At 42.8% G+C, this 27,624-nt stretch overlaps 1 protein-coding gene across 17 annotated transcripts in view; it reads right to left on the reverse strand.

Moving 5' to 3' along the window:
• Positions 1-27,624, reverse strand: part of CADPS (calcium dependent secretion activator) — a 489,813-nt gene that overhangs the window by 187,828 nt on the left and 274,361 nt on the right. For all 17 annotated transcript variants that reach the window (XM_045385957.2, XM_045385961.2, XM_045385964.3 and 14 more), the window contains exons 7-8: positions 7,853-7,964; positions 23-162 (exon numbers count right to left, since the gene is read on the reverse strand). In XM_045385957.2, coding sequence (XP_045241892.1) covers positions 23-162; positions 7,853-7,964 — 252 coding nt within the window. The remainder of the gene's footprint in view (positions 1-22; positions 163-7,852; positions 7,965-27,624) is intronic.

The following is a 27,624-nucleotide window of genomic DNA, read 5'->3' on the forward strand; positions in this document are numbered from 1 at the left end:
TAGTTGGGGAAGAAACACTTACCCAGAATGCTTCATGTTTTGAGGCTTATCCATTCGGACAGCAAGTTTGATTTTCAGATCTTGGTCAGGGCAGTTTTTGGAGACTGCCATTTTGTGCCACTCTGACTGTTTGGGGCTGTTCGGGGTGGGATGGAGAATAACCTGTAGGGGAAAAAGGACAAGCAGCTAGGAAAGAGAAGCACCATTATGTTTTTATAGATGAGAAACTTTGATTCTGAGTAGTGGAGTGACTTGAACAGTTCTCACTGTGGAGCAGCCATGCCTGGGGACAGAAACACATTCTTTTGCTCCTTCCTTCTCTTCCTGGCAAATTTTATAAAAAGTAAAGTTTTCTGTAATTCTGTAATGATCATTCTGTCATGAAAATCATGATTTCTGTGATTCTGCTTTGACTTTTCTAATGTTCAGACATACTAAACAAACCCAGAATGGAGAACATTGTCCACACATTATTCTCTACATCTTTGTATAAGAAGATGGATGCATAAAAAGAAGAAATATGCTTATATATGAGAGAGTCCTTTTTCTCCATTCTTTAGGATTTCTTTCACTTTTCAAGAGGAGAAATTCTTCAAGGCCCCCAGGGGAAAATGGAAGGAACCTTGTTTGATGGATGAGAAATGTGGGATTCAGGGAAGGAAAGGGACTTGCTTGGAGTCACACATTTCAACCTGATTTCACCTGGTCTGGAAATCTTATCACACAACACCCAACTTTGCCCAGGCATGGATGAAAGCACACATGACTGGAGGAAGGATGAGCTCTTAGGAAATGCCTTTCACCAGTGTGCTTCAGAGATGGCAGTTTAATTTGGGTCTTCTGCATCCATTCTTATTGTCTGGAATTCTGAGAGTGAAACAGGAAGTGAGTAACTCACTAAATCCACTTTTTCGCTTTGTGATCACAGAGTTCTCAGGAGCCACAAGGGATCTGGGGAACATGCATTTAGGGAGGAATGGAATATTTGGAAAATCCCTGAAACTAAGGGAACAAGAACTAAATATAGGCACGACAAAAGCTGGGCTTGCTAAGATTTGCTTCTGTGATGGCAGCATGCCCTGGTTTGTGGCACGTTGCTTTGGCTGTTTTCAAAGTATTTATTTTCTCCAGGTGCAGGGACGGCGGGCCCCTTTCCTGGGCTTCTTTCACCTCTGGAGGTGGCCGTGAGGGGCTCACGGTCTCATGGGGGGACACTCTGGCCTTCTAGATGCTGTATCAGCTTCACTAGTCATGCAAGCTTGGCCCATGCTTGAAGGGTAGACACGTATGGCTTCCTGTGTGATTATGGAATAAGACTGCTGAGAGGAGGAGAAGGAGGCCATGGCAGAGAAAAAAAAAAAAATCAGCCCACTTAGCTGTGCTTCATTTATGCTGATTTCTTAGCCCTTCTCTTTCTGGGCCTGACCCTTTTTCTTCATTAAATTCCCTATCTCCGATGAAATATATATTCTTGCTAACCACAAATTTCAAGTCTTCCCAATGTCTTATGACATGATTGAAATACAGAAAAGCCTGATTTTTCAGAACAGAGGCTGTCAATGTTTTATGATCATGCATTATTTTAGTATAATGTTTTTGAGCAATTAGCCCAGTATCTATATGCTAACATTTTATGTTACATAAGTTTACTTTGTATTAATATATTACCTTATTGCATATGTCATAAAATATACACAAATCAAAGATGGGCTAAAGATTTAAAAACCCATATTTTGGAATAACTTGCGAATTGTGGTGGTTGTGGTATTATTAGCTATATTTAAGGTACCACATAACATTTAGGGCAAAGTACATTGTTGATGACATTGGTTATAAATCCATAGTTCGAATAGTCTTCTAAATAATTTCATCATGTCTTGACTGACATCTTGTCCCATCTGATTACATTGGCATTGTTTTTATCTCATGATATGAGTGACAAAATGTTTGCTAGTAGGTCAGGTGTTGGCCCCACCATTTTCTTGTTTGCCAGGCTTGCATTGCTAGTACTACCTCCAAATCAGAGCTTTTGTGCAGTTATCTTCTGAGGCCGCTTGTTTATTTTGTAAGGGTTCATTCAGTTCCAGTTCCAGCATAAAATGTATAAATTCACTTAACTGGCACCAGAGAACTGCAACATGTCATAGGACAGATGCTGGGAGGAAATGAGTGAGGTAGGGCACTGCTGGGTCGTGGAGACCTCTCGTTTTTCTCCAGGAACTGCCTGTTCTTACATGTCACCCTGTATCACGTGCCACATCCCGAGGCCCGACACTTTGAGGCAGCTGCTGATCTCAGTGAAGCTGACCCTCCATCCTGAGGTGGTCTGGCCTAAGAGAGGTAGTGGTGAGATGTGCCGGGAAGTCAGGAAGGGAGGTGCTGGTAAGAGACACCCCATCCAGGGCCAGAACAGCAGTAAGTAAGAAAGGCCCTGGGCTTCTGTCTGCTCCTGCCTGTTTGGCAAAATCACAGAGGGAGCAGTGCTCTGGGCACCCGGAGCTCATTAACAGGCCTTTCGCCATATGGATTCTGGGCGTGCTTCCCACTGGCAATATGGTGTCCATTCGTGATGTAATGGCCGCAGCTCATTACCGGCTGTGCCACACAGACTTCTTTCCATGTGCAATTGCTTGCTGGGGAGACCTCTTTTCCAGGGTGGATGGAGAGATGAAGTGACCACAGCTCTCTTCTGTCTTTGCCCCCACCCTGGATGCCCCTGACAGGCTGATGACTCATTTGTATGTGTCAGTGATGCTGAATTATGAGGGTCCTTCTGGGTGCACCTGAGTCCCAAGCAGACCAGACACCTCATCTGGACATTCCAGGCTGCTAATCAAGTACTTTGTCAGTTCAGCCGCGGACCATGTGTGCTGTGCTTTGATGTGGGGATGCTGATGTGGCCGCCACGACCCACCCCCTGCAGTAGCTGCACTCCAGCCAGCCGTGGCTTCTTCTAGTTGCCTGGGCACACAGGCAGGGCCTGCTGGGGGACTGCTTTACCTTCAGCCTTTACCCGACGGATCCCCTCCTCGACTTAGCTTATATCTCTCTCGGTACCTCTTGCATACCCCAGGAAGGAATCCCTGCCCCTCAGTCTGGATGACTGGATTCTGCCTTCTTGCTAAGTGCTTCATTTCCAGTTGTTTATTTTTTTTTCTTTTTGGCCTAACAGAACACTTCCCATGTTGCACTATAATTTCTGGTTTTATGTCTGTGTCCCTTAAGCTTCGTGAGGTTAAGGGTTTTTACCTATCATTATTCCTATTTGCTCTGTGCATAGCACAAATGATTGGACACAGCAGGCCTACAGTCCTATAATATTGCAGGGTTGGGAAGGATGCAAGAAAACAGGCACTCTCTTCCGCCTTTTGTGGAAGGATCAATTGGTGCATGCACTTTAGGGGACAATTTGGCGGCAAATTTCAGTCAGCAAAATATATTTTGAAAACTTATTCTGGCCGGGCGCGGTGGCTCAAGCCTGTAATCCCAGCACTTTGGGAGGCCGAGACGGGCGGATCACGAGGTCAGGAGATCGAGACCATCCTGGCTAACACGGTGAAACCCCGTCTCTACTAAAAATACAAAAAAAAAAAACTAGCCGGGCGAGGTGGCGGGCGCCTGTAGTCCCAGCTACTCCGGAGGCTGAGGCAGGAGAATGGCGTAAACCCGGGAGGCGGAGCTTGCAGTGAGCTGAGATCCGGCCACTGCACTCCAGCCCGGGCTACAGAGCAAGACTCCGTCTCAAAAAAAAAAAAAAAAGAAAACTTATTCTATAGATATCCACACATATACAAAGAAATAAATTCAAGGCTAGTCACTGAAGCATTGTTTATATAGCCAAAGATGAAATAATCTAAAAAATCATCAACAGAGGATTTGTTAAATAAAATGTATCTACATAGTGGAATATAATGCAGTAATGTAAAAAGGAGACAGGTCCGTCTAGGGTCATATGAAAACTACTCACCAAATATAATGATTTCAGGGACCATGTAGAGAAGTGTGGATATAGAAACTTGCAATTGTGCTTTTTTAAAAAGAGGGGGAATATATGCTTACATATGCTATGTTTGTACATGCAGAGACTATTTGGGGAAGGATAACCATAAGTTGAAAAGAATTTTTTTTTTTTTTTTCTGGGAAGGGATACTAGGGTGAGATAGAAGAGATAATCACTTTTCACTATATATCAATTTTAACTTGTTTTCACAATGTACCTGAATTTTTTTAAATTAAAAAGGTTATTAAAAACAAAACACAACACTAAAGAAACAAACCCAAAAGTGGTTGAATGAATACATGTAACACCAGGATTCTAAACATGGATCTGCTAAATGTGGGAAGAATTAGAGCATAGAAACACTCTCTCGTGAGGTCCAAGTGTGACTTCACTGCACTCTTGGGTCACCCAGCTGCTGCCCATGAAGATGCTGCCAGCAGAGGGTATCCAGCCAGCACAAGGGCCAGGCAGGCCAGCTCCACTGCAACTGGCAGAAAGTTTCTTTGGCACAAAGGAGGAGTAAATTAGCATCTGGGGGAACGTATGAGGGGCCTGAAGAAGAGAACGAATCATTATGAAATTAGTGTGTGTGTGGCTGTGGCAAGCCCATGACCTTCACCACAGCAGAGCCCAGGGTTTTCTTTTTGTGTAGGGACAACATAGTGTAGTGCAAATAGCCCTGGAGGTGAGGCAACATTTCTGAAGGAACTGGACCCTCTGGGCCTCAGCGTGCTTTTCTGTACAAAAGAAGTGATGACTGTGGCTGCCTCAGCAGGGTTGTCTGGAGACAGCACTGAGGGGCTGTGCACAAAGTCTTTGGGATAGTGGCCTGGCCCATGCATGGGCCCCTGACTGGCTGGATGGCCCTGGAGAAGTCTCCTGCCTTCCATGGGAGCAAGTTTTCTCATCTATAAAACAAATGATTTCAGTATGCCACTGGCCTTAACTTTTCTGAGTAGAAATGGCTTTGAGAAGTCGGTGAATGCTTCGGTAGCCAGTCCAGAAAAATGCATATAGGCCCAGGCACAAACACATTTGTAAACTATTTCCAGGCTGGGTGTGGTAGCTCATGCCTGTAATCCTAGCATTTTGGGAGGCCGAGGTGGGCGGATCACTTGAGGTCAGCAGTTCCAGACCAGCCTGGCCAACATGATGAAACCCTATCTCTACTAAAAATTCAAAAATTAGCCAGGTGTGGTGGTACGCGCCTGTAATCTCAGTTACTTGGGAGGCTGAGGCATAAGAATCACTTGAACCTGGGAGGTAGAGGTTGCAGCGAGCCAAGATCATGCCACTGTATTCCAGCTTGGGCAACAGAGAGAGACTCCAGCAAAAACAAAAACAGAAACAAAAATAAAAACAAAAAAACAAAAAACAAACAAAAAACCAAAAAAACCCCCAAAACATCCAGGACATTCTGGATCCTGGGTCTTCGGAGGCTCATTGTGGACCCAGGTTGAACTTCCTGGGCTGGTCAGTTACACTTGTTCCTTCTAACACTAATATTCAGGGTCTTTGAGACTCATGATTCTTAACATCTGCCTTCTTGGAAAAGGAGAAATTTGAAGAAAAATGAAAGGCAGGATAATTCCTCCACTCTCTGTGTGTCTGTCTTTCCCTATGGACAGAAATGAGTATCTATCATTTCTCAAAGAAAACAACCAAACCTTTTCTTTCATCATCTCCTCCTCCCACTTTTCTGGGTAGGGACACTGTTTTTTGCTTTTGCTGTTAGCTTTATTTACTTTTCATTTTACCTCTATCTGTGGTCTATGCTGTAGTAATATGACTCCAGGTTGATTCTATAGATGAAAGCCAGATTGGAAAAATGGGTGAAAGAAAGGAAGAAAAAAAGGAAGCACAGGAAATGAATTATTGCTGGCATTGTTAGGCGTGTGTGCCTGTGTGCTTGTCAGGGGTGGTCTCTCATGCTCTAGATGTTATATCAGAGGCTCAGAGAGATTGTCTGGGCTGAGATCACTTAGCTTTCAGGAGTGATTATGCATTAAACCAGAATGAAATAAAATTTATATTTATTTATTTATTTATTTATTTATTTAATTATTATTATTATTTTTTGAGATGGAGTTTCACTCCTGTTGCCCAGGCTGGAGTGCAATGGTGCGATCTCGGCTCACTGCAACCTCCGCCTCCCGAGTTCAAGTGATTCTCCTGCCTCAGCCTCCTGAGTAGCTAGGATTACAGGTACCTGCCACTATGCCTGGCTAATTTTTTTGGTATTTTTAGTAGAGATGGGGTTTCGCCATGTTGGCCAGGCTGGTCTCGAACTCCTGACCTCAGGTGATCCGCCCACCTCGGCCTCCCAAAATGCTGGGATTACAGGTGTGAGCCACTGCGCCCGGCCGAAATAAAATTTATTGAAAGTCTATGTGCTGGGCTCTGGGTATAAGGTAGTAAACAAAATAGTTTAGGTTTCTATCTCCATGGAGGTTTTACAGTCCAGTGGGGCAGACAGAAGCCTGAATGTCTGCCAGTTCTGTTCCTTTCTGTCATTGGTGGTCACTTCAGTAGTGCATGTGAACAGGGAGCTGAGATAGCAAATGAAGGGGACTGAGCTGTCAGGAAAGGACTCTCCAAGGAGGTGGCATTTATGCAAAGAAGGCATTTATGCTTTTTGAAGGTTGGAAGATGGGGAGATGACAAGAGATAGAGAGAAAGTCCCCCGAGGAGGGAGAGAATTTGGTTTATATGAGGGATTGAAATTTGGCCAATGATGCTGGGGTATAGTAGGCAGGGAGGAATGTGGCAGCAGATGGGGGTGAAGAGGTGAGCAGAAGCCAAATTAAATGAGTTCGGATTTTACCATAAGCAGGTGGGGCAGGTTATTGGCAAAATCAACTTGTGAAAATATTACTGGCTTCTTGGGGCAGAGTCAATGGTTCAGATGCAAACAGAAATTTCACTATTATCTCAGTGGTTCTCAAAGCGGTTGGTACCACCTCTCAGGGGTGTCTCAGAAATTTTAATGATGTTTTGATTGACAAAACAATGGGTGCCAGTCCCTGTTGGCAGTGAGTGGGTGGGTCCAGGGATGCTAAACATCCTGCAAGGAATGAGATGACGCTCCCTAGTGAGGCATCTTCCTGCATCCCATCTGACTTTTGAATATTCCCATGGGATATTAGTGGAGGTGAAAAAATCTGTTTATAATGAACTACATGGAGATCCTAACTCTTGTCTTACATTTCACATCAAAGTCTTTTTGGCACACTTCTAAGGAAATCAAGGACACTTTACTAAGTATTGCTTAACATTTCAGTAAATCAGTTTACTGATGCTCAGGCTTAGGAGTCACCAGTACAGCACATCTCCACACCTCACAGTCGGTTTTGTAGCTGTCACCCTCACAGTGACTCTTCACACGGGAACAAGCAGAGCATTCCTCTATTAGATCTTTGAGTATTTACATTTTGAAGGTTTTTACTATTAATTTACTTCCTTTTGCTTCTCTCTTATGTCATTGTGTTGACTTTAACATTGTCTGGTGGGTAGGCAGTTACATCATCTAAGAATTCCACTTTAAGACAGTAAAAGACATTACAAATCTTAACTCTAAAGGATGTTTGGGTCTGATAGTATTGAGAACTCCTGCTCTATCTCCTGTAGGGCACACTCTTGTTATCCCAGCTTTGTAGAAGAGAACCTGAGGCTCAGAGTGGTTGAGGAACTTGTTCAAGGTCACCCAGCTAATGTAGAGTGGAGTCCAGGATTTAAAGTTCAAAACTGAGCCTCTCAGCACTTGGCAATGCTGCCTCTTGGTGACCTGTGCACTGGAGACCTAGCTGGGGAAATCCTCTCTCTGGAGTCCCCCTCGTGATGGGAAGCACTTACCCGCCCGAGCTCCTTGTCCTCCAAGGCCAGGACGCCTGTGCTCTCTGTGAACAGCTTCACCTTCACAGCTGGCAGTGCATGGGTTGTGGAGAAGTCACCCTGGGTGCCCCAGCTGCAGACAGAATCAAAGAGGTCATTGTAGACATATCTGCCTTGAGTCTAAACTATTCCACTGTTTCCAGGTCAGGTGAATGCAGGGTTAACCCAAGGCAGCATTAGCTGTCACATCCTTCTCTCCTCCCCTTCAAAGCTGCCAGAGTAACAAAAGTGTTAATTAACTTGTTAGGCAAATGCAAGACAGATGCTCAGAAAGTTGCCATGGTCTTCACAGAGCACTATAAGGAATGACTTGAAATTAGCATAAACTCAAGTTGGTGAGAACTTGTTCCCATGCATTTGCTGTATCTACAAACTATTCCAGGGAAATCACTAACATTTCATTGCATCCTTTGACTTCCTCATTCGTGAAAACTGCAGTTGTAGATTTTGGGATGGGGCTTCAGTTGGTTCAAGCCAACACCTGACTTTCAAATGAGACTTCAGCAGTAGTGGTGGGGAGGTGGGGAGCCCCATTTTCACTGGCATTCAAAGATGAATTGAATAAGGAGATTATGGAGCGCCACCCTGTTATGGTCAAAGAGGGATTGAAGGGAGAAGGATGACGATGTGGGAATGCCATTCCCTGCTCATAGTTTGTGGATATCTGAGTCTCAGTTTTCCCCAGATGGGAGGCTGGCTTACCCAGAATCTGGGTAGAGCACCAGGTGTGGCTCACATGAGCCACAAATGCAGCCTCTTCATTCACTCATTATTATTTTTACAGAGAATTAATCTCTCTCCATTCTGTGCCTGCAAGCAGTGTGATCTTCCAGAAGTGTTAACTGGATTGCATTGAGCCCCAGGTCCATGGCACCTGTTCCATTACTGTTCCTACCTATGGACTGTCACTCATCTGCTCCAATTTCACAAGCCTCCTGACTCTGCCATCTCAGGCCTGTTACATGTATGGTTCCTCTGTTGGCAACGTTTCTCCCCACCCCACCCATTCACTGGGCTACCTCTTTGGGGCTCAGCTTAAAACCACTGTCCCTTGATCTCCCAATTTAAACTGGGTTCTGGTATTAACCTCTCTTTAGCATACTACTTAATTTTGCATCCTAGAAATCACTGGATTTATAATTATTGATTTGTGTCGCTATTTTATAGCAGAATCCCCTAATATTCTGTAAACTCCATGAGCACAGCGACTGTGTTTTTATGTTTCATACCCAGAACTTAGCACAGTGCTGGACATATAGAAGGAACTTAACAAATATTTGCTGAATAAATGAAAGATGCCAAATATAATGTCTTTTACAGAACTAGAAAACAGCATAGGTACTTATCATTTACAGAAGTTTTTCATTTTACTTTATACAATGACTAACGTCTATACTTTAAAATGCTCATTAGAATTTTTAATGATTCTATATTACATTTTCTCTATGTACCATAATTTATTTAGCCATTCTTCTATTATTGAAATAGAATCGAACATTAATTTTGTTTTGTTTTGTTTTTTGAGATGGGGGTCTGGCTCTGTTGTCCAAGCTAGTCTTGAACTCCCGGGCTCAAGCGAGCCATCCACCTCAGTCTCCTGAGTAGCTAGGAGTTAGATATTAATTTTTTATTTCATCTCTGTTTCCTCAGGATAGAGACATAGCTGGGAGATCATTTCTTCTTTCATCAACAAAAATTCAGAGATCTTACACTGTTGCAGGAGCTGTGCTCATCAATGCACACTTTCAAGGCTTGAGATGCCTATTCCCAGAATGCTTTTCACAAAGGCAGTGACTCTCCTGCCACCATATGGGAATGAAAGTGCAAATCACAGGGCTTCTTGCCTGAGTGTCATTATTCACTTTTTCTTCCGGCCTATTTTATCATTGTTGTTTTCATGGATATTTTGTTGACTAGTGGGCTTGAACATTTTACCCTGTTTGTATTCTTGTTTTGTAAATTATGGAAACCTGCATCCTAGTCTCAGTGTTGCCTTCAATCAAATAAATGCTATTAACTCAAAGACACAGGGAATCTAGTGAGAGTTGACAAAAGAAGACAAGAAAAATTGAGACGAGGGGAAACCAGATCCATGGGGATCTCAGTGCATGAAACCACTGAGAAAGCACAACAGTCATAGTAGAGAAAGAGAGGACATGGAGGAGGCCATGAGATACGACAAAAAGTGACAGGTTTCAAACACATCAGCAAAATGTTTGAGGTACAGATAGAAACTCCTAAGTGGTTGTCAGCAACTGCAGCAAGACCCCAAGATAGGGAAATCTTTGTCTTAGCAACAGCAAGGGTTTTGAACCAGATACCTTTAGTTCAAATCCTGGCTTAGTCACTTGCAAACTATGAAATTTGGGGTGAGGAATTAATGTCCCTGTCAATTTCCTCAGCTATAAAATAAGCTAATTTCACAGACTAGTTGTAAAGAAGAAACAGCTGCAAGTTTGGAACAGGTTGGGAACCCAACACATTTTGGCTACTTTCCCTTCCCAAGGTAAGGAGATGTATTCTAGTAATAGTGATTATTGCTTATCACTTTATATTTATTTATTTAATGATTAGGCGACATGTAATAATTGTACATATTTATAGGTATGATGGTTAATGCTGAGTGTCAACTTGATTGGATTGAAGGATACAAAGTATAAATCCTAGGTGTGTCTGTGTGGGTGTTGCCAAAAGAGATTAACATTTGAGTCAGTGGGCTGGGAAAGGTAGATCCACCCTAATCTGGTGGGCACAATCTAACCACCTTCCAGAGAATATAAAGCAGGTAGAAAAATGTGAAAAGGAGACACTGGCCTAGCCTCCCAGCCTACATCTTTCTCCTGTGCTGGATGCTTCCTGCCCTCGAACATACTCCAAGTTCTTCAGTTTTGGGACTCAGACCGTCTCTCCTTGCTCCTCAGCTTGCAGACAGCCTATTGTGGGACCTTGTGATTGTGTAAGTTAATACTTAATAAACTCCCCTTTTTACATATGTGTATACACACACACACACACACACACACACACACACACACACATCTCCTATTAGTTTTGTCCCTCTGCAGAACCCTAATACAATGGGGTACAGAGTGCTAATTTTTTTTTTTTTTTTTTTTTTTTTTTTTTTTTTTTTTTTAGACAGAGTCTTGCTCTGTTGCCCAGGCTGTAGTGCAGTGGCATGATCTTGGCTCACTGCAACCTCTGCCTCCTGGGTACAAGTGATTCTCCTGCCTCAGCCTCCCAAGTAGCTCAAATTACCCGCCTCCATGCCCAGCTAATTTTTTTGTATTTTTAGTAGAGACGGGGTTTCACCATGTTAGCCAGGCTGGTTGCGAACTCCTGACCCCAAGTGATCCACCCACCTTGGCCTCCCAAAGTGCTAGGATTACAGGCATGAGCCACCACACCTGGCCCAGAGTGCTATTTTGTTACGTGTATACAGTGTATAATAATCAAGTCAGAGTAATCAGCATATCCATCACCTCAAATATTTATCATTTTTTTTTGTGTGTTGGGAACATTCAAAATCCTCTCTAGCTATTTGAAAGTATGCTATAAATTATTGTTAACTATAGTCACCCTGTAGTACTATAGAACACTAGAAATCAGTCTCCTTATCTTGCTATACTTTTGTATCCTTTGTGGCTTCTATACAACACATGTTTATCAAGCACTTACTAAGTAACTGACCCTGTGTAAAGGAAGCAAGATTGACACTGCCCTTTCTACTATACAGATGAATGGTAAAATAGCTATTATCATTGCCATTTCATAGATGAGAAAACTGAGGAGACACTCAAAGATCTTGCCTATTTTATTCCAGGGAATTATGACCAAGTTGGGCCAAAATCCAAAATTTCATTTTAAAGCTATTGCTGCTATTATTGTAAAAATTATCAGTAATAAGCATTATTAGTGATTAGCAACACTGGCAAAAAATGTGACCATGAATTTACTTATGATTAATTGTACTATTAATCTCTTTGCCTGGCTGGGTGTGGTGCCTTACTCCTGTAATCCTAGTGCTTTTGGAGGCCAGGAATTTGAGAGTAGCCTGGGCAACATAGAAACACCCAGGCTTTTTATATTTTCTACAAAAAACAAAGTAAAATAATTAGCTGCATCTGGTGGGAACTTGGGAGGCTGAGGCCTAAAGATCACTTTGAGCCCAGGACTTTGAGGTTACAGTGAGCTATGATCACACCACTGTACTCCAGCTTGGGTGACAGAGCGAGACCCTGTCTCTAAAAGAAAATAAATAAAAATAACATAAAAGACACCTCTTTGGGCATTCATTATACTTGGTCATGGGTATGAGAAAGGTTTCTGCTGGAAACCAAAAGAGTTCTGAAATAAGAAGCTTTAACACTAAGCCACAAAGAGAACTCGAGCCCAGTGTCCTGGTGATACCCCACTGTGTGTTTCCATGCTACTGTCCTCAGTGTGGATGTATTTCCTGGCATGTTCAGTGGGTACCAATCCAGGATGCCTGAACCCCTGCTGCTACCAAAAGATGCGCAGCTCATAAGGCGTGTAACAAGAGTCCGACTGTGGGGCAGTCAATGCTTCCGAGAACCCATCAGCTAGACAGAATTCAGGCCGCTGGAGGCTGCCCTGACAACCCCCATTCTATTGGACACTGAGTTACTTTTCCCTTCCACCAGGCCTGCAGCTGTGCTTCCCACCATGATCCTTGGCTCACCTCAAGCTGTCAGGTCACTAATGAATCCCACTTTAACTATTTAACTATCAGATTTCAAAATGGTAACCTGGTCCAGAGAAGCAGGCCAAAAGAGAAGTTCTCTCATCTAATCAGGACTGGTTGTGTAATTTTCAGGGCCCAATGCAAATAAAAAATGCAGGTCTCCTTGTTAAAAAAAACAACAAACTCCAAAACTCCAAAACAAAACACACAGAAAAAGTGCCATTAAAGGTACTAAAATGTAAAGCATTTTCATTTTCTTGATTATTTCCTCTGCTCAAATCCACACCCCATTGTTCTATGGGATGTCACAAACACAAGCTCAAAGATAAAATTATTAAGAATTTCCATGGCAACAAAACAGCATTAAATCAAAAGGGGGCCCCTTCTGAGTGTAGGAGCTGTGCAGCTGTACAGGTCACATGCCCATCAAGCTGGCTGTGATCCAATGCCACCCCAGTCTGGCTAGCCTGGACTAAGGAGTGGGTGTTGGCTAACACTGGCTGTTGACATGAAACTTTTGGTCTTAGCCACAGTCATTGGATTCTGTGAAAATTCTGGCCTCTTTCTGTCAATGCTTCCTACTCTTAGGAGAATCAAGAAGGTTTAAATATTTGCACCATTCTTTATATTCCTTTCCCCTGTAGGAAAAAATGTCATGAAAAATATTCATTCTTTGTCCTTTTCTAGCCACGGAGAGATCTGGCTATATTTGTAATAGAAATAGCTAATATTTATTCAGATTACTATGTGCGAGACACAAATTCCTATCTCAAAAGTGTGACACAGCCATACATGCATTTGATCATTTGAAAGCCTCTTGGCCATCCTGTGAAATGCCTACAATTATCACCTCCAGAGTTATAAATGAGTCACAGAGAGGCTGGGTAATATGTTCAGGGTCACACACCAGGAGTAAATGGCAGTCAGACCTCAGAATTCAAACTCCTAATCAGGCCACCATGTTGCCTCCCTTGCTCATCCGTCATTCACTGCTTTATGTCTTGATTAAATCAACAAGAGTTACCTCTGTAACTGAAAGGGAAAGTTCTGTTTCAAGACTGGTGGGACTTTGGGCCACGCCGGCTTTTTACTTTGAATTTATTTCACGTGTTCAATATACTTCACAGAGCATTATATCCCAGATAGACAAATTAGCCAGTGGAGGAAGCATCAAAAACCTTGGCCTTTGGTGGGGCCACACACCCCAAAATGAATCTATTTCTCATTGTTACATTGTTCTCTGCCCATTTATTTGCCCTTGTTGTACAATTGATTATGGCTATTAAGATGAATACCTCTTTAAAGTGTCCCAGAACTGAAATACAATTGCATTTTGATTTGAAAAGACCAGAGGTGGATAATATTTATTGCAAGCTGAAGTTGGAAAGGTTAACTGACTAACTTCTCTCTGAAGACAAAGTAGATAATGTAAAACAGGTTAGGTGTCCCTATTCTGTGATCCCATCCTTTCTACCACTGTACTCACACTGTATGACTAGCTTACATAAACGTTAAAAACAGCCACCAATTATTGAGTACTTACGATTTGCCAGGCCCTGGGCTTACTGCTTCTAATGAATTATCTCAGTTAATCTTTCTGACAGTTCTGTGAAGTATATTCTGTTATTACCCATACTTTATAAACAGAGAAACCAGGGTTTAGGGAAGTTGAGTAACTGGACCAGGATCTCAGGTGATCACAGAATTGGGCTTCAAACTCAGAGTTTCTGACCTCAAAGCCCATGCATTAAACAAGAGTGCTTTACTGTGGTTTTTCGTATGTGTATATACGTATATATACGCACATATATACACACACACATATATACACATATATACATATGCATGTGTGTATATGTATATATGTGTATGTATATATATACATATACATATACGTATATACACACGTATATATGTATATATACACACATATGTGTGTGTATATATGTATATATATATAGCACCCAACACAGGGCCTGGAACACAATAAATATTTCCTCAGTAACTAGGAAAGTGACAAATTCAGAATAACCATGTCACTAAATTCAGGGGATTGTAGAGGGATGAGACATGTGAAATAACCAAAGGTGTGACTGCCCCTTTCAACTGAGGAACTGAGGGCTTTATCTCTTTGAGGAGTTGATTTTTTAAAATTTTTATTTATTTTCTATTTTTTTTTTTAGCAAACAAACTCTCTGAAGTGCACACAGCAGCTGGCAGCATGCAGAGGATACTCAGCATACGACAGCTCTCTAGGGAGCAACGCGTCAATCCATGAAGGCTGAGGAATGGCTCTCCAAGGGCTGGCAGCAATGTGGCTGCCAACGGTATAGTGATGGAAAGTGCCACCAAGTTATATAATAAGCTGCTATTATTACTTTTGGTCTTTTCAGCCACAAGCACATAAGCAGAGACTGTAGAAATGCCATCACCCATAGTGGCACCTCCAAATATGAAGGAATGTGTATTGGTACATGTGTGTCTATTCCAAACCAAATACTTCCTATAAGAGGGTGGCAAATAAATAGATGAACAGCGTAAGTGACTAACCTAAAAGCACCATATTGGCATCAGATGAGGCTCTAACTTTCACTGCTTAGGGATTATATCTCCAAATAGTGCTTCATTTAGGAAACACTTCCTGAATGTTCACTGTGTGGAAATCACTGTGATAGGCCCTGCTATGGATCCAAAGGTGAGTGAGATGTAAGTTCTGCCCTCATGGATATCACATTCCTTTGGGGGAGATGCCATGTGCAGAAATAACACTTATAAGGTGTGAGAATGTCTCTGCTTTCACATCTATAAATTGGGGATGATATTTAGTTTTATTATAAATATAGCCAGATGGGAATGGTGGTCTGCACCTCTAGTCCCAGCTACGCAGGAGGTTGAGGTGGGAGGATTGCTTGAGCCCAGGAGTATGAGGCCGGCCTGGGCAACATAGTGGTACCCTGTCTCTTAAAAAAATAGAACTGACCCAGAAGATGGAGTCCTTAATGGAAGGATATGTAGGACATACGGTATTGCGTATGCAGTGTTTACCTCACTACGTGGCACATAGAAAGGACTAAAAAATGTAAGTCTTCATTTTAGGATTATAGACCAGGGATTGTTAAACTATGGCCATGGGTATGGGCCTGCTTATGTATGGCTCATAAGCTAATAATGGCTTTATATTTTCAAATGGCTGAAAATAATCAAAGGAATATTTGAATATTATATGACATTCAAAATTTGATGCCCATCAATAAAGTTTTATTAGAACATAGCTAGCTTACTCATTTATGTTTTGTCTATGGCTTCTTTTGTGCAGCAATGACAGAATTGAGTAGTTATGACAGAGACCATATGGCCAACAAACTGAAAAGTTTTACTTTCTGGTCGTTTATAGAAAAAGTTTGCTGATCTCTGTTACAAACAGGTAAATTGCTGACTTGGCCTAATGGAAATACTTACATTTTCATTAGCAGATTAGCAGTATGCTCATCTGGGCATATCCACAAAGACAAACTATAAACATGCATTTACAAGGACAGCTCACTCCATGGGGATCCAATTTGCTGCTCTAAATTCTTCATGGAGCTCTTTCTAGCACTGTTAGTTTATTAGAAAATTGGGGCTTGTGTATTATAGCATTTCAGACACGTGGTGCCCAAATACTGCTTCCTGAACGACTTGAGCTGGCTGACTCATTTCATCACACTACATCATTATTAATATCAAATAATAAACATGAGTAGCAGATAATTCATATTTGGGGGGATGGGGATGACTTTTAAAGTCACAGCACATTATTTCTCCAAACCGGTTCCACAGTGCCACCACTTTGAAAGTGAACACTTTGATCTGGGGGAGAAAATGAGGGAGAGGAATATGGTTTTGGGAGAATGGAGCTCAGAAAAATCTATGGGTAAAACAACCTTGTTCTGTGTGTTTGGGGAGCATCTGCTTGATCACAGTCACATCTCTGTTTACTATTTAAAGCCTCCTATTTGCGGAAGCCTCCTCAGACCATATGTTATCAACAAATGTTGCTAATCAAATACACACAGTAATTTTCATTAGAATTTTTCCCCCCACGAACAAAAAACAACATTTGCCACATAGGGAATAAACCTCCCAAAATGACAGTAAACATCCACTGCAAACCTTTGACAACAGAGTGATATTTACGAATGCATATGTGAGTAAGCCAAGAACACATCCACGTTAGGCAAATAAGGACCCTTGGAGAATTGGATTTTGTGCAGGTTGGTGCTGGGGTCGGGGGTGGGGGGACGTCATTAGTTGCCATGGTGATGCCCAGCATAAGGCCATAATTCATGTCTCAGAGTCTGGATTTGCATTTATTCAAGGTATATGGCTCATGTGAACTGGGTGTTAAATTGGTGCGGTTCATAAAATTAACTGCAGGCTTTAACGAGAGAGAAGTGTCATTTCAAGGAATGAAAGTGCTGTGGTCCTGTTGCTAAGAAGGAAAGTTAATAATTGCCTGGAGACAGCTGCATTAAAATCTTCTGGCCTGCCTTTGAGGCAGACTGCATGATATTCCACTCCAAGGGAATCAATTGTGCCATCACAGTGTGTCCCATGCAAACTAATTGATAGGCTGGGCTTTGGGTTCTTTAGTGTACTAGAAAAGCTAAGCTACTTCTTATCTACATAAGTGAGGCATTTGCTTTGTAGAAATTGGGCTGTCTGAGAGGCAGAGATGAAGGCTTTGGTTTGCCTCCTTGACATTTCCACTGGAATGTCTCCTCTCCAGGAGTCTGAGATCAAGTGTGTCCAAACCTCAGCTTGAACTGTTCTCCCTCACATCTGTTCCTCTAAGGCTCCCCCGGCTTAGTCAAAGGAACTGCCAGCCAGACATCATTCTTGTTTACCTCTCTTTGCCACATGTCCATCTTGTCACCAGATCTTTCATATTCCCTACATATATCACAAATCTGATTATTGCAATGAAGGAAAAGAAAGCAGAAAATGGAATTTGGAGGTACCAGGAAGCAGACAGGGGGAATATTTAAATAGGGTGGAACATTAAAACTTCTCCACAAAGCAATTGTCACCTGTATGATGGACTCCTTTATTTGTTTTGTTGGTTGGTTTGTCTCTGGCCAGAATGTAAACTCACAAAACTCACAGGGCAGGGATCTATGCCTGTTTCCCCCATCACTGTGCCCTTGGCTTCTAGCACATTGCGCAGCACATGAGCACATTCAACGGGCATTTGCTGAAAACATGATTTCACGAAATTCTGATTTCCTCCACACACACGCAAATGTGTGGAGATGAGATTCAAGCTGAAAATGAAATTTAACAATGCTTGATTATTCATGGACATTATTTGGTATGGTTAAAGAGGAAGTGAGTAAAATTCTATGTTATAAACTTCATAGGGACAGAGAGCAAGTCCATCTTACCTATTGTTATATTCTAGTTGTTTAGCTCAGTGCTCAGTACAGAGGAAACTTTCAATGAATGCCTATGGAATCAAGGCTGGAGGGAATAATGTATACCACACTTTATGCACATATAGAAGACCTGCATCTCAGTCCTTATTTTCTCACTAACTGTGTAACCTTGGCCAAGTCATTGGCAGAGTCTGTTTGCACACCTGTATAATAGAGGAGGCGGCTGATTTTTTTTCTGTCCTAAAACCAATAGCCTGGTATTTGATTTTTAGCATTTCCTTTTGGTTCTTTCTTAGAGCTTCCATCTCTTTGCTTATATCACCCACCTCTTCTTGCACTTTTTCCATTTGAACTCTAAGCATATTGATCATAGTTTTTATACATTCTTGGTCAGATAATTCCAACATCTCTGCTATGTCTGAATCTGGTTCTGATGCTTGCTGTCTGTGTGCTGTGGGTTTTTTTAAAGTATGATTTCTAATTTTTATTGAAAGCAAATTTTTGTTGATGCACTGAGCAAAAGAAACCCAGCACCAGCTTCAGTGGCAATTTCTGCTCTTGGGCTTCTGCTCCAGTAAGTGTGATTCTCTGAACCTGCCTGCCTGTCTCTCCAATTTGGGGGGCAGTGGTTTGCCCTGTAACCTCGATTCTCTGATGGATCTAAGAAGAGATGCTGATTTTCAGTTTGTTCAGCATTTTCCTTGTGGTGAGGTCAGGAACAAGGACTTCCAAGCTCTTCACATACAGGACTGGGAACTGGAAGTCCGGCTGAGCCTGTATTATTTTGAGCTCCTATTCAGCTGTGAAAGCTTCGATTGCATTATTCATTGAATGTTGACTCATAAGAAAATACAGAGCTGGGCAACAGGAAAATCTACATTTTCCAAGGTTGGAGCTAAGTAACAGGATGGCATAGGGAGGAACTGTCAAAGGCTAAATTAGAGAGATGACAGCACATCACCTGATTTAAATGTCAGTGTTGCCTTCTCTGAAATGGAGCTCATGGTGTAGCCCAAAGATCTCCCCTTTTGTTGTAAAAGGAGGTGAGATTTTTGTCCTTGGAAATATTGGCTCTGTCTTCCCAGTCTAGGGCTCTTCTGCCCCATCTCCATCATCTAGCTGCCTTCTTCTAGACATCTGTTTATTCTTAGTTCCTGAGTATCTTAAGAGAAAATGAACTGCTCACTGCATGCCAGACATAAAAAGGAGCTCCCATGAAGTTACAGGGAAAGCATTCATTTATTCCCTCCTCTCAGCGATTCTGCCAACCAACTCCTATTTAATTTCCAACACTGGGTGTTTTCCTATAATTACTTTTGTAACCTGAGCTGGTTGTTATGGTTGCAACTATGGTTCCCATAAATAACTGGGAGACTGGCTAATTGTGTCTTTTGAACTTGAATCTGCCTTAAGACACCTTACAGGCTCCAGAAGACTCAAAAGTTTACAAAACCTACACTACTGCCAGGTAGGCAAAAGCCACTGACAGGCTTGGGCTAGGGGAATTACAAAATGCATTGCAAACCCCTTTGCATTCCAACCAGCTTCTCTGAAAGTATGAGCCAAATGAGGGGGGCGTGGGTGGGGGGAAACTGGGAGAGACAAAACAACATCCTCTGAGCTGAAAGAATTCCTGAAGACAGCTTTAGCTATGCCCCTCATTTATAAATGAGGAAGCTGGTGCAGTGGGGAGGAATTTTGGAGTAAGACTGTTCTATATGTATCATCTAACAGCTTTATGATCTCAGACATATTTATTAGCCTCTCAGGTCTCAGTCTTCATGTCTGTAAAGTGGTCACATGAATAGCATCTACCTTATAGGGTTTCTAATCTGCCTTGCCCCCAATTAAGTGGGAGAATGTAAGTTCTTAATACAAAGCAGTCAGCATTATCTGGGCAGCACAGGATTAAGAGTGCAGGCTCTGGAATCTGGCAGCCTAGCTTCTACATCCAGCTGTGCCACTTTCTACCTGAGTGATGCTCAACAGCTGACTCTCCTGCAAACTCTATTTTCTTACTTGTAAAATGGAGATGTCTATAGTGCTTCTCTCCTAGCTTTCTTTTGTAAGATGAGGAAATATGTCCTAGCCTGATTCTCAGTAAATCCTAAAAGTGTGGTGATAATTATTCAGTGACATCTCAAAGATGCACAAGTAGTCCAAGTGCCAGTACTGGAATCAAACATCATGAAATGAGCTGACCTTGCAAATGTTTTCCAAACCATCTGAGCAATGGCTTTTGTGTTTTCTCAGTCTGGGAAAAATAAAATTGGGGCTTGAATTTGGGTCTGATTTTTTTGGCAGCTATGGCAAAAGGACTTGTTCTCATTTTTCTGACTTCCAACTCTGAGTGCCTGAAACACTTCCTCTCACTTCCAATCCTCTTATCTTCCTTCACTGGCCCTTCCTGACCCCAGGGGATAGATGAGATTATTGTTCGATGGGATTCACACTCTCCTGCCTTCTCTAAGAGAGGAGTTTTCTTCCTGCCAAATTGATGTTGGATTTGTTCATGGGATTACTTCTTCTGGCCTCTGCTATGGTTTGAATATCGTCCCTTCAAAAACTCATTTTAAAACATAATCTCCAATGTGACAGTATTGAGGAGTGGGGCCTTTAAGAAGTGACTGGGTCCTGAGGACTCTGCCCTTATGAATAGATTAATCTATTTATGGATTAATGGGTTATCAAAGGACTGAGACTTGTGGTTTTATAAAAAGAGGAAAAGAGACCTGACCTAGCATGCTCGGCCCTTTTGCCATGCGATGACTTGTGCCACCTTAGGACTCTGCAGAGAGTCTCCACGAGCAAGAGTCCCTCACCAGATTCAGCCCCTTGACCTTGGACTTCTCAGCCTCCATGACTCTAAGAAATAAATTCCTTTCCTTTATAAATTACCCAGTTTCAGGTATTCTGTTATAAACACCAGAAAATAGACCAAGACAGTCTCCTAGGCAGAGTATACATCCCTGCAGCTTGACTTTAAAATTACTCCTCTGACTTTCTTTGGCCAATGGGGCATTAGCAGACGTGATGCAAGCACAAGCTTAAAATGGTGCTTGAGTAGTTGAGCTTTTTCTCCTTGTCTTTGTCACCACTGTGAGCAAAGCCTCCTCCAGGTAGCTGCTGTCCTTTCAGCCTGGATCCCAGAATGAACCATGTGGAGTAGGTCTGGGCCCAACCCACAGTGAGAATCCAAGGCCAGCCAGACCCAGAACTTAAAGCAGAGTCATTCAGCTGAGCCTGGCATGGATCAGCCAACCTCCAACTGATTTTCAGATGACAAATGAGAGTAAATGACTGTGGCTTTCAGCCACTGAGTTTTGGGGTGGTTTGTTACACAGCAACAGTGAACCGATACAACCTCTTTATCTATCACACCATCCTGTTTCTACTCTATGTTCTGTTGGTCTGTCTGCAGTCCTTAGTTAGAATATCACATTATGCAGTGCCCAGACATATTTTATAGCCCTTGCATGTCATATAAAGTCCATGGCAGTCACTCAGTAAACACCTGCCTAATGACTTTAGTGGCTTGAAAATGATAGCTCTGTTTTGCCAGTGTCAAATGAAGCAGGATCTACCCACAGTGTGAGAGCTGCACTGAGGCCTGGCTATGCTGGCCAAGCCTGCCACAGGCACTGTCTAGGTTCCCGAATAAGCAAGTGTGTCAACACCTCCCAGGGCTAAGGCAGGCAGCCAATGTCTCTCAAATCACGAACGGTCAAGTGCTCCCAGGAAAAGCCCTAACCACATCAAAGGCACTCCCGATCAAGCCTCCCACATGGAAGCAATGACAACAAAGCCAACCTCAGTAGCACTTGAGTGTCCCCAACATTTGTGTCTCTGAATGGGGACCCAAATTGTGGTGGGCACACAGAAGCAGTGCTTAGGGGTACTCAGGGATAGCCATTCAGGGCTTTGGCTGCCCTCCAAGCAGCCAGCCCCATCCCGTGAGACCTCCCAGTTGCCTTTGATAGAGGGGATTATGGAAGCTGTTGTTGGTTTGCATTGGGACGGGGGTTGGCTGCTTTCATGGGCTGGGTTCCCATCGTCCTACTGAAGGGGACCCCTGAGGACACTGTGAGCCATGCTTGTCTCTTTCCCCAGGGTCTGGCTTGTGGGTTTGGTCTTTATTTTCTCTTTTCAACACTTATGAGAAACCACTGGGAGTGGCCATGAATGCCAGGAATCTCAAAAGGAAATGATGAATGAGGCCAGCTGGCTAAATGCCCTTCAGTAAGGACTGAGGTGTTGTCTTAAAGAATTGGGGAAATGGCTCTGGAGGCCAAGTGCATGACATAGGCTCAACCTGGAGCCAGAGAGTTGTTCTTGAAAAGTGATGAATCTCAGTTGTAGAGAAATAACTGGACCCTGGTATACTGACACCATCACAGCACAGTGAAAATATTACCTGAGTTCCCAGTTGCATCTGGGGCTCCTTACACTGATGACTGGGGCTATGTTAAGTTCATCACAAGGCCTAGTCACTCTTACCGTGGGACCCCACATCCACAAAATAACAAACATACTAAAAACTATCTTTAAAAACAACAACAGCAACAAAAAACTGCATGAAAGTTGTTTGTTGCTGCTTTTTTTTTTTTTTTTTTCTTGAGACAGGATCTTGCTGCGTCACCCATACTGGAGCATATTGACACGATCTTGGCTCACCTCAACCTCCACCTCCGGGGCTCAAATGATCCTCTCACCTCAATCTCCTGAGTAGCTGGGACAGTAGGCATGTGCCGCCATGCCAGGCAAATTTTTGTATTTATGGTAGAGATGGGATTTTGCCATGTTGCCCAGGCTGCAAACTCCTGGGCTCAAATGATTCACCAGCCTCGGTCTCCCAAAGTGCTGGGATTAGAGGCATGAGCCACTGCACCCAGCTGAAAATTGAATTGAGTTGTAATTGACTAGTTGATATAGGTTAAATTTAAAAGACGTATAATTAAATATTTTTTATTTTATAGTTATCTTTATATACTTTGGAGTTTATACAGTTCCTTTTAAAATTTAGCTTCCTAAGCTCTTGAAAAACATTTGGGCCCCACTGGCCAAATGTCTTAAGCGCACACATAACTAAAATTTGATGACCGATACTCAATTTTTCCTCTGAAATAATAAATTTGTAGGCTTACCAACTGATAAGAGCCAGAATTAACTTCAATTTCCTTGAATGCCAACTTGTACACCTCCTTCCAACAAAAATTATCTTCATGTCCTTTGCCCAGGTAAAGTTAGTGAGCAGATATTTTTGCCATGCATTTTCTCCTAAAAGGTATTCATACTCTCCTTTATCTCAGTCCCAAGGAGACATAAACATAAGGGAGGGTAGGTTCAACCAAGAGAGTCTGAAATGCCCAACACAAGAACCAATCACTCACCCCTGGAACTTTTCTTTCAGTGAATTTGACAATAACGAAACTTGTTTTCTTTAACCCTTGGGATAGATAATGATTGTAAAAAACCTTTTAATGCTTCTAAGGGTTAGTTGATATTTTTTCAGTGGATGCTCTTTTTTTTTTTTTTGTGACACTTCCAGCCTGCCTGGTTTCTTCTTTCCTGCATCCTCCTCTCTCCTTTCTCGTGTTAGAGATGGATTCACAGTGTACAGTTAAATCACCTCTGCATTCCCACTGCTCTGTTTGTCAGGTACTTGGTTTTACCTTTTAAGGTTTCCACCACATTGAGTGAGGCTCAGGGCTTTGGAAAATTAAGTGGCAGAGAGTAAAGTCAGGCACAGCCAGTGGGGAAATCTAGAGAGGCTGTGGTTAGAAATGTGGACTTTGTAGGAACTGGGTGATTGTGGCCAGGAAATGTAACCTCTGTGAGCGTCAGTTTCCTCATCTGTACAATAGGCATAAGCAAAGCACCTGCCTCATGGGGTTGTTAGTAAAGATCGAATTAGATGATTCAGAGAAAGCATTAACACATGAACACATGGTATGGCTTGAGTGAAGAAATGTAGCTACTTTAATTAACAAGGTTCTAGAAGTGACAGAAGTTTAAAAGGCCCTTTAAAAACCCAAGTAGAGGGGCTGGGTCCAGTGGCTCACACCTGTAATCCTAGAACTTTGGGAGGCTGAGGCAGGTGGATCCCTTGAGCTCAGGAGTTAAGAGAACAGCTTGGGCATGGTGAAATCCCATCTCAACAAAAAATACTAAAAATTAGCCGGGAGTGGTGGTGCGTGCCCATAGTCCCAACTACTTGGGGAGCTGAGGCGGGAGAATCGCTTGAGCCAGGGGGTCAAGGCTGTAGAGAGTCAAGACTGAGCAACTGCACTTCAGCCTGGGTGACAGAGTGAGACCCTGTCTCGAAAAACAAACAAACAAAAACACTCCCAAAAAACAACCAAACAAAAACAAAAAAACCCAAGTGGTTGAATTTGGAGGTTTTCTTTTCTCTTCTCTCTTCTCCTTCTCCTTTTTTTTCTTTTTTTCTCTTTCTCTTTCTCTTTCTTGTTCTCTCTCTCTCTCTTTCTCTTGCTCGTTCTCTCTTTCTCTCTCTATTTCTTTCTTTCTTTTTGGAGTCTTACTCTGTCACCCTGGCTGGAGTGCTGTGGCACAATCTCGCTCACTGCAACCTTCGCTTTCCAGGTTCAAGTAATTCTCCTGCCTCAACCTTCCCAGTAACTGGGATTACAGGCACCCACCACCATGTGTGGCTAATTTTTGTATTTTTGGTAGAGATGGAGTTTCACCAGGTTGGCCAGGCTCGTGTTGAACTCCTGACCTCAAGTGATCCATCCACCTCAGCCTCCCGAAGTGTTAGGATTACAGGCGTGAGCCACCATGCCTGGCCAGAGGTTTTCTTGAGGAAGGCCATAACTAAACTTAAAAACACCTTTCTTTGGTACAGCTGGATTGTTCAGTACCAGCCATAATCAGCTTGCCATCTATGCTCCATGATGGACTTGCTTGTGGAGGTCTTTATCAAGATAACTACTTAGAATCATTTGAACAGCAAGGGGAGTGAGACTTCCTCTTCTGGCTCTCCCCTGTCTCACCAGCCAGGCCTCCTCAGTCCCCTCTGCTGATTTTCCTCATCTCCTCTCTAAACCTTAGCACACTTAGCCGACCTTAGACCTCTTCTTTTCTATCTATACCAATGGTTCTCAATTGGCAGGAAGGTGTGTGTGTGAGGGGGTGATTTTGCTCTCCAGAATACATTTGCAGTGTCTGGAGACTCATTTTTCGGCTGTGACATGGGGGTGTGGGGGAGAGAGTACGACTACTACTGGAATCTAGCGAGTGGAGGCCAGGGATACTGCTAAACATCCTACAGTGTACAGGGCAGTCCCCACAGCAAAGAATTACCCAGCCCAAAATGTCAGTAGCACTGAAGCTGAGAAATCCTGGTCAGTACTGACCACCCCACTGTCTCATAGGCACCCCACATAACACTTGGCTTCTGATCTTCCCCATCCCAAACTCACACTGGCTCTTCTGACGGCTTCCTCAGGTCAGCAGTTGGCAGCTCCATCCTTCTAGTTGCTTAGGCCCAAAGTGTAGAGTCATCCAGTACTCCGTTTTGCTGCCTACATCCCACACCCAATACCTCAGCAAACCTGTTGGTCTGATCTTCAAATTGTAGGCAGAATCTGACCACTTTCCACCACTTACACTCATTCCACCCTGGACCAAGTTTCCATCATTTCCTCCCTGAATTATTGCAATGGCCTTCTAACTTGTTTTTCTACATTTGCCCTGTTTTCCCCAGCCCCCAGAAGCCAGAGTAATCCTTTAAAATGTAAGTCAGCTCTCACCACTCTTCTGTTCAAACCCCTCAGTGCATTCTTTTCACTCAGAAGGAATGACAGTGTTTTCACCATGGCCTACAAGGCCTTACATGAGTTGGACCTTCATTGTCTCTGACCTCATCTCCTACCCCTCTCATTCTGGTTCATTTAGCTTCACCTACATCAATCTCTTATAGCTGTTCTTTAAAAATGCCAAGCATGCTTTCCATTCAGGGTCTTCATACTTGCTGTTCCCTATGCATAATCTGGTCTTCCCTCAGCTCCCTGCATGAATCACTCAGCTTGTTCCAGGAGTGCTGGGGATATTACTGTATGCGAGGATGGTCAGGAAAGCAAAGTCTTCCCTAGTAGTCCTTATTCTCTTTCCCTGCTCTTTTTTCTCCTTATCACTTATTGCTACCGGACATATGTTTTATTTCTGTTTTTGTTTGCTTATTGCCTGTTTCCCCCAACTAGAAGCCAAACTCTGTGGAGGATAAGGACTCTTGCTTGCTTTGTTCTCTGTTCTATCTGTGTCTAGGTCAATGTCTGACACATTTCAGACACTTAACAAATTTTTTTGAGTGAATCATCAATTTTGAAATAGTTCTGCTGAAGAGTGACAATGTCAAAATGATTTTCGTTCATTACATACAGAATGCTCCAAGTGGGAATCACTTCTTTGCCACTTAAATGCTATATAACTATGAGAAGCTACTTAAATTCTTTGGGCTTCAGTTTCCTCACCTGAAAAGTTATCAGAGTTCTTACGAAGTTCAATAAAATCACATATTAAGGTGTCATAAGGTTAAATGAAATAAAACACATAAAGCATTGGGCACATACAAAGCACTGAAAAACTAGTAACTGCCACAGTGATATTAAATGGTGCTACACATAGGGATTTTCTCTAGTCTGTACAGGAGCACACTAAGAATTTCCTCTCCAGCTGCCCAACCTCAATGGACTCCACCAGAGTGTTGCCACTTGCCCCTTCCCCATTCATCCCTTGTGGGACTTTCCAGGCTAGTTCCAGTGTCCCCTAGGCTCCTGAACCCTCTAATTCCACTTATTTTAATCTAAATAAATTAATTGAGTAAGGGGCTCATTGCTGAAGGCAATAGTTAAGTCTATAATGGAGATGAGTCACCAGTTACCAACCAAATGACTTCTACTGTGGACTTGTGAGGAGCACAAGATGAGAGCTGGAGCAGTGATAGAGAATGGGAGACAACAGGGATTGATTGGACAACTGTCCTTGTATCCTCTGAGTTTTCCAGTGAATGGGGGCAACTTTACTGATTTAGCCTCCTTAGTCCACATTTGTTGATGTTTATCCATTCATCCATTCACCCACCTGTCTAATCCATAGTGAGCACCCAAGGCACTGTTCTGGGCTCTGGCGAGACTCAGAATAAGACAGAAAATCCTTGCACTCAGAAAGGAGTTCACAGTGTTTGGGCAAGACAGACAATAATCAAATAAATGAACAACAATGACAGGAGCTGTGAAGATAGTAGAACAGGGTCAGGACACAGGGAATGACTGAGGCAGGGCCACATTAGGTGGGGTAGTCGGGGAACATCCTGCCTGAAGACATGGTGCTCGAGCTGAGACCAGATGGAGGAAGGGTCCCCATCAAGCTGCTCCTCCTTCTCTGTTCCCTCCTTTAGTGAACTAAGGGATAACAGGGTGTGGAAATACAGCTTCAAACTCAACAGAAGGAAGGGATCTACTTTTAAACCCCTGATCTTCACTTTGTCTCTGGAGTCCAGCATCCTAAAAATATTTGTTGAGTGACTAAGTCTATTTGATTGATGATCTCTCTCTCTGTGGCTCAGCTCCAGAGTTCCTAGGTGGTAATACCCA

Source organism: Macaca fascicularis, chromosome 2, assembly GCF_037993035.2.
Source record: "Macaca fascicularis isolate 582-1 chromosome 2, T2T-MFA8v1.1".
Lineage (NCBI taxonomy): Eukaryota > Metazoa > Chordata > Mammalia > Primates > Cercopithecidae > Macaca > Macaca fascicularis.